The 8,022-nt window shown below is 46.0% G+C and overlaps 1 protein-coding gene across 2 annotated transcripts; it reads left to right on the top strand.

Annotated features, from left to right (window-relative positions):
• Window positions 1–3,005: 3,005 nt before the first annotated feature.
• LOC101159216 (cytochrome P450 1B1) lies at window positions 3,006–7,576 on the top strand. 2 transcript variants are annotated; one of them, XM_004076889.4, is made up of 3 exons: window positions 3,007–4,517; window positions 4,632–5,624; window positions 6,422–7,576. In XM_004076889.4, the coding sequence occupies exons 2-3, from the start codon at window positions 4,636–4,638 to the stop codon at window positions 6,969–6,971; spliced, it is 1,539 nt and encodes a 512-aa protein (XP_004076937.1). In that variant the 5' UTR covers window positions 3,007–4,517; window positions 4,632–4,635; the 3' UTR covers window positions 6,972–7,576. The 2 variants fall into 2 exon arrangements, with proteins under 2 accessions (XP_020564920.1, XP_004076937.1); XM_020709261.2 differs by having other exon boundaries at window positions 3,006–5,624.
• Window positions 7,577–8,022: the final 446 nt, after the last annotated feature.

The following is an 8,022-nucleotide window of genomic DNA, read 5'->3' as shown; positions in this document are numbered from 1 at the left end:
GTCCAGGGTGTCCCCTGCCTTCACCCACGAGTGGCTGGGATAGGCTCCAGCAGCCCAGTGACCCTGAAAGGGAGAACCGGATTAGAAGATGAAAGAATGATTAACCCATGAAGTGTGTTTTTAGACTGGAGGACACCAGAGCCCGGAAAACCTTCACATGTATGAAAACATGCAAACTTCACACAGATAAAACCCAGCAAGGGTTCAAACCAGGGCCTTCCGACTGTGAGGCAAGAGTGCTAACCACTACACCACAGCGCAGCACATCCAAATCCATGACACTGAAGACAGACACAGACTTGAACTACAGACTTGAAAGAATGGTATTCAATGTGTGCATTAACCCAGTCTTCTACCACATCACTGAAATGGAGAGAATTTAACTGGAAAAATCTCATGTGCTTCTTTATTAAACCTTCAATTAAAAACAATCAGCAGATCCACAGACGTGTTGGAGACAGTGACACAGTAAATGCAAATCATTCCCATATCTTCTGGAGCTGTTCGCAAATAGGATCATTTTGGCATTCCATCCATCATGTTTTAACAAATGTTCTGTGCTACACAATCCCCCTTCACTCAGGTAGTGTTACGTCTGGAAACAGTCCATACTCAAGATCAGTACGTATTTGGTGAAAATATTGCTAATTGCAGCAAGGAAAGCAATAACCAGAAGATGGTTTACGCCGGAACCACCAACCCTCACAGACTGGACTGAAATAGTGGAGGAGATCTACATTATGGAAAAGAGGACTTTTCTTTCAAGATTGAGAGAAGGAAATTTTAAAGAAAAATGGGACAGATGGACTGTATATAAAAACTCTCTAGCCATTGTTTGACCCGTTTACATTTCTGGAATGGCGGCTGTCATGTCTTATTTGTCTCCTTGCCTTTTTTTTCCGCCTAACTTGTTTTTTTTTCTTCTTCTTCTCTTTGTTTGTATGACTTATTTTGTTTGATGTCATGTACATTTGTGTTACATCTTGTTTTTAAAAAATGAAAAATAAAACTTAGGTAAAAAAAATAATTTCCTTTTTAACTGAACTACATCAGAAGCACATGTTCAGCGTGTGTTAACTGTCAGATATCCCATCATTCATGTGGATAAATTGCTGTCCCTGCTTTTCTACAGAGATGCAGTAACGCTTGTCTTTCTGGAAGGGGAACGTTATTAACAGCAGGTTTCAGTGCAGCCTCCTGAAACTTCATGAACTCTGATGACTTTTGATCAAACCTCCACATTTCCTCCTTTGCTTTCAGGCTTTCCCCTCGGAGGAGCAGAGCTATTTAAAGCACGGGGGCCCTGCGTGTGGCCCTTCAGTCTGCGGGGCTCCTAAGTTCTCAGCTACGGTTCCTTTGGTTTTCTTGTAATTGACAGCTGAGTCACTAATCGCGTGGAGCGCGCATGGGCTTCAGGTAGGAGCTCGGAAAGGTTTCTGCAGGTGATGTTCCGCTCCCACACAGCAGCCCCGAGAGCCTCCAGCCCGGCGGGGAAACGAGCACGTCCACCCCGGCAGCATTCCTCACATAGAAGGCATCATTTGGAACAGGAAAGATCCTATCAGGAAGTGACATCATCCGCAGACGGCGTGATCAAGAGCCGCTGCGCTGATTGATGTCTGTTCTTGGCGAAAGCACGAACCCACAGAAGCACGCAAACACAGACAGAAGCACGCACGCTGCCTGTAAACGCGCACACACAGAAGCACGCACGCTGCCTGTAAACGCGCACACACAGAAGCACGCACGCTGCCTGTAAACGCGCACACACAGAAGCACGCACGCTGCCTGTAAACGCGCACACACAGAAGCACGCACGCTGCCTGTAAACACGCACACACAGAAGCACGCACGCTGCCTGTAAACACGCACACACAGAAGCACGCACGCTGCCTGTAAACACGCACTCAGCCCGCTGCAGAAGCACGCACACCTATCGTGCGGCAGGAGCACGCGCTTTTAACTTGTGAAGCTTATCTTGTTCTGATCGGAGAAACGTGGGCGCGGGGGGAGGGGGTGTCTGAGCTGCTGCAGCGCTGTCACGCACATGCGCTCCATCAAAGACACTACAGGAGGGGCAGATGCCGACCACCTCTCCAAAGCTGCCTCCGCGCGCCTGCAGCCACAGCTGCAGCTGCGCAGCGTTTGATTGACAACCCAAATCTTCATTCATTTCTTTAAACCCAGATTCCATCGATCATGAATTCTGACACAACAAGCCGGAAGTTTCTTCTAGTCGAGCAATTTTCTGCTTGGAAGTCTCGTTGAAACACTTTCAGCCGTGTCTGTTATTTCAGTAAAATATTGTCTTGAGAAACAAAAATTCCAGATGTGGTCTCTAAGAACCCCTCCTACACCTGGTTACTGATTTATTGATGACTGTTTTTGTAAAGTTTAATCTCGACTAAAACAATTCTAAACCTGTCTTTTTTTACCTGAAAAGGCAGTTGGATGAATTCTATAAACGTTTCTTTTTGTTGTTTGGAAGATCCGTCGGTTTGACCATTTGATCATAATTTCAGAAATTGCTGCCCCCGCATGTATCTTATTCAAACCATGACCTCCGTGGCCGTGGGTTCCGCCGAGGTTATATATTGGCTCCACAGACAAACTCCACGCTGGCCTCAACAAAGTAAGTCCGGAGGACTTTTTCGCAGCTTCTGAAAATAAGAAGACTTTTCCTTTTTTTTCAGCCGCGTTATGTAACAGAAAAGGATTTTACAGAAGAGAAAAAAGGTCAATAGGCCTAAAAAAAAAGGCCCCATCATGTATCCGCGCTGTAATGACAATGTTGATCTAATAAGAATCATATATTTATTGTTTTTGTCGCTAAAATGTTCTTCCCAACAATGAAGATTTTGTTAAATATTACATATTTACACATAAATATTTACATAAATATTTACACATATTTAAAAAAATTTATTAAATCGACTATTTCTTTAAACGCGCGTCATCCCCTGTTTTTTTTTTTTTGGGGGGGGGGGGGGGGGGGGTCCTGACTGGAGGCCGAAGGTGATGTTCACCAGAACAGGTCACCTGCCCATCACGAGGCCACAGAATCACATTCACGGCTGGAGAAAAAAATCATCCAGTGATCCACAGAGCGTATTTCTGGACTGTGAGAGCGCGCGAGGAAAAGTCACGCATGCACGAGGAGGACACGCAAACGAACCGACCGGGATTTGAACTGGTGCCTACACGCTGTGACAACAACGCTGTGAGTTCTGAGGAAAAAAATGTAGATTAAAAAAAATGAAGATTGAAGAAAGTAAAATGATTTTTTCTAAGAACTCTAAATCAAATGGACAGAAAAGCAATCATGGTCGTTCTTTTGTAGGTGAACATCATAAACAGATTTCACACCAGTTTATTTCCACTTCCGGCTGAGTTAAGACATGAAGTAAATGGAGGATCATCAACGATTCTGGTGTCGGTTTCATTCAAATTAAACCTCCGGTGTTGGTCAGAGAACTTCGAGCCGCTGTCCGTGGTGCTGAAGCAGCTCTGCCAATTTTACCACCTAAAAAAGGAAAACACATCAGTTAAAGATGGGAAACTCAGCTGCAGCCCGAACGTGTATAAATGAATATTGGAAAAATAGATGAATTTAAAACATTTCTTTAAATCAGTATCTGCTTTGTGTTTTTCACTAAGTCTTGGGAATTAAAGCTCAGGCTTCAATACTTGCACTGTTTTAAAGGTAGAACAGAGACATTTTGCGTCTGTCTTGGTTTACGCAGCGCTTCCAGAACTGATCCGGACTCTTTGTCTCCATCTTCATGGATGAGGCCCCAGCGCGGGTTCGTCTCCTCCTGCTGGCCTCACCTGAAAACGCACTCTGGTGTTTTCAAACGGTTTCAGACTGGAGGCGCGCGAAAGATACTGGACGTCTACTTGAAGTGTAGCGCAAAGACAATAAAGTACAAGCATCACATTCCCTTAAGGTCCTTTCACTTTTTCCGGACGTATACAGAAACCAACGCGCACGAGCGGGACTCAAATTAAACAGCATCAGGAAGAAGAATTCATCAACTGAGTCAAAGCTTTGTCTTTACATGATTGTAGTTGTGTTATTTAATGGAGTGTGTCTGCTGTCACCCTGCGTGATGCTCTGAGCCACACGCACGTTGAGCAATCTGACTGCCAGGTTACAGTTAATGGTTCTTTAAAATAATAATAATCATCATCATCATCATCATCATCATCATAATAATAACAGTGGGCGGGGTCAGATCTGATCTCTAAATCTGAAACACCTCCAACGTGGGGGGTGTGGCTGACGGGTGGAGGTGCTGCGCCGCTGGGGGGTGAATGACGTCCGTGGGCTTTAAAGCAGGCGCAGGCTGCAGACACGGACCGTGACGCGCCTGCTGTGGATGCTTTGCACGCAGCAGACCGGTAGGATGTAGGAAGGAGAGCTGACGGACGATGTGAAGTCATGACTTCTTTCATTTGAGTTAGAGCTGGAGACAAAATCCGCTGTGGTTCTTTCCATAAATACAGGAAACGTTCAGGTATTTTAGCACTTTGTGGAGTTTTGCTAACACTGTAATTGTAGCACAAATGCATGGAATCGCATGATCAAATATGTTTGCATTCCTACTGATGTGCTGGACCCGCTCCTGCAGGATCATGGATGTGACAGCGGACAGTCTGGACGAAGGAGCTCTCAGAAATGTCCTGCTGACCTCCGTGACTCTCCTGCTCGCCTTCCACCTGTGGCTGTGGATCCGCCGGCGCCCCACCCCCCGCCTCCCCGGCCCGTTTGCCTGGCCGCTGATCGGGAACGCTGCGCAACTTGGCAACGCTCCTCACCTGTACTTCATGCGCATGGTGAAAAAATACGGCACCGTCTTCCAGATCCAGCTGGGCTCGCGCGCCGTGGTGGTGCTGAACGGAGACTCCATCAGACAGGCGCTGGTGAAGCAGGGACCGGACTTCGCCGGCAGACCCGACTTCACCTCCTTCCGCTTCATCGCCAACGGGGACAGCCTGGCCTTCAACACCGTCTCGGACTGGTGGAAGACGCACCGCAGGGTCGCGCACTCCACCGTGCGCATGTTCTCCACGGGGAACCCGCAGACCAAGAAGACTTTTGAGCAGCACGTCCTCTCTGAATTCAAAGAGCTGCTGGGGCTGTTTGTGGCAAAAACGCGCGAGGTGCAGTTTTTCCAGCCCATGACTTATCTCGTGGTGTCCACGGCCAACGTGATGAGCGCGGTCTGCTTTGGGAAGAGGTACTCCTATGATGATGAAGAGTTCCGACAGGTGGTTGGCAGGAATGACCAGTTCACCCAAACCGTGGGCGCTGGGAGCATCGTGGACGTGATGCCCTGGCTGCAGTACTTCCCCAACCCCATCAAAACGATCTTTGACAACTTCAAGAAGCTCAACAGGGAGTTTAGCGACTTCATCCACGATAAAGTAGTGGAACACCGGAAAACAATGGAGTCCTGTACCATGAGAGACATGACAGACGCTTTTATTGTGGCCCTGGACCAAATCAGAAACAAAACAGGGGCTTTGAAAGACTATGTGGTTCCGACGCTTGGAGACATATTTGGTGCAAGTCAAGACACCCTGTCAACTGCAAAGCAATGGATCATCCTTGTTCTTGTCAAGTGAGTCATTGATATTTAATAATGAGGCATTACTGTAGTGACTGGAGAATAAAGCAGAGTCTGAACGGAAGCAGTGCAGCATCTGTATTTATGTAACAGCAGATGTGTGACTGATGCTGATAAATATGTGCACCAATATGAAATAACAGGATTGTTTTAAAGAAAGGCAGAATTTTAGTTTAAAAAATGGGCTTACCTTTGACTCAACTTTACTTGAATAGTTTTGTAACTTTTGAATTGGAGGTAAGAGTATTTAAAGTCCCACTTCGATCGTCTTTTGGCAAAATGATCATTAATGATCATTTTGCCATTTTTAAACAAAAAATTGGGACAACGTTTCTGCAGAGCAGCAGGAGTTCATTAGAAATTCAACTCGTGAGTCAGCCTGCCCTGACTTCCCATCATCCCTCTGTTGACACGCCAGCTTTCAGCCCTCACAGTCCTAACATCAGAGGTGCAACAGAAATGGCAGCAACATCAGAGCTATGCAGCCGCAGAGTTTAGGAAAAGACGTTGTCTGACAGTAGAGGCATCAGAATGGAGCAGAGCAGGGAGACTGTGACCTGCTGAGCGTATTTTCTACATCACAAATAAGATCTTTTTCCATCAGCATTTTTTAGTCGCCTCTTTATTCACCACAATTTCAATGAGGAAATACTTAGAAAGGAAAATTTAACCTTAATTTTCCTTAAATATGTTCTCCATCATGAGAAAAATGCCACAAAAAGAGGTGAAAAACACCATTTTCCTTGGAGTGGGTTTTTAAAAATGTGTGTTGGTCTCACCTGTGGACACAGGTATCCTGAGATCCAGCAGCGTCTGCAGAAGGAGGTGGACAGAGTGGTGGGCCGCGAGCGCCTCCCCTCCATTGAAGACCAGCCCCAGCTGCCTTACATCATGGCTTTCATCTACGAAGTGATGCGCTTCACCAGTTTCGTCCCCCTCACCATCCCCCACTGCACGGTCACAGACACGTCTATCATGAGCTACCCCATCCCCAAGAACACTGTGATCTTCATCAACCAGTGGTCCATCAACCACGACCCCAGCATGTGGGCCCACCCTGACACCTTTGACCCCGAACGCTTCCTGGACCCGGAGGGAAAGCTGAACAAGGACTTGACCAGCAACGTGCTCATCTTCTCTCTGGGGAAGCGGCGCTGCATTGGTGAGGAGCTGTCCAAACTGCAGCTGTTTCTCTTCGTGGCATTAATCGCACACCAATGCAACATCACCACGCACCCTGAGAGGTCGCCCACCCTGGAGTACAGCTACGGCCTGACGCTGAAACCTCACGCCTATGTCATCGCAGTGTCTCTGCGGCAAGATGCCACAGCGGCGCCGTGAGGGTTGAAGTCCCACTCACAAAACACCAGTGGAAATAAACTACAGAAAGACTCAAACATGAAGGCCGAAAGAATCTGTGTGAAAGGAAATGAGTTTGTCCTTCTAAATATGTATTTATGAACACAAATCTCAAGCTAAAGTTTGTATTATTTAAAAAGTTCTGCTTCTGTTGTTCATGACACATGACTTCAACAGGAAGTTCTTTCCTCCTTGCTCATTCAAAAGTCACTCAGAAGATCTTGAGCTTTTTTGAGTCATGGAAGCTGCAACTTTCCATGACAAACACAATCAAACAGGATCTTTTAAAAACACACACATGTGACAGTGCAAACTGGAAAAGGGGACATAAATAACGGATCACACTTATGATCAACAGGAAGAGGCTCCTGCATCAGCTTTTACCACTAATCTGTATGGACTGTAAAAGGTGAAAGAAAATGCTTTTTTACATTCAGGATAAAATAAAACGTTGCATAAAAAGCTATTTCTGAACAGCTGGAGTGTGTAAAGGATGGTGATGTGAAACTCAAACCCGATGTTAACTGACTGTAATGGTTAAAGCTGAAGGGAAAAAAAAGAATAAACTGCCATTTCTGCATAACCAACCAGGAAAAGTACAGCGATGGTCATTTAAAGAGCTGCTTTCCAGAAATCTGCCAACAGCATTCCTGATCTTCATCTGATGTTGCTTCTCAGTATCTGCTCAGTTTGCCTGTCAGCATTCAGTCCAACAAAACATTCTGGTGCATAGAAGACAGTCTGAGGAAGTAACAGCGAAAAACCTGGAGATTTTTCTGTTTGGCTGGACTTCATACGTAAATCACTTCATCATTCAGACCCTGAAAATTTCTTGGTGTGTTTCCATGTCAGGGAAGAACCAAAGAAAGTCACACTTTAGCCCATTTTCAGTGTGTTTTATCCCCCAACATCACCACATGTCATAATTCTCAGGTGGATGCATCCATCCATCCATCCATCCATCCATCCATCCATCCATCCATCCATCCATCCATCCATCCATCCATCCATCCATCCATCCATCCATCCAGCC

This window comes from Oryzias latipes, chromosome 15 (genome assembly GCF_002234675.1).
Source record: "Oryzias latipes chromosome 15, ASM223467v1".
In the NCBI taxonomy this organism is placed as follows: domain Eukaryota; kingdom Metazoa; phylum Chordata; class Actinopteri; order Beloniformes; family Adrianichthyidae; genus Oryzias; species Oryzias latipes.
The sequence above is the reverse complement of the archived record's forward strand: the minus strand, read 5'-3'. Positions and strand labels throughout refer to the sequence as shown.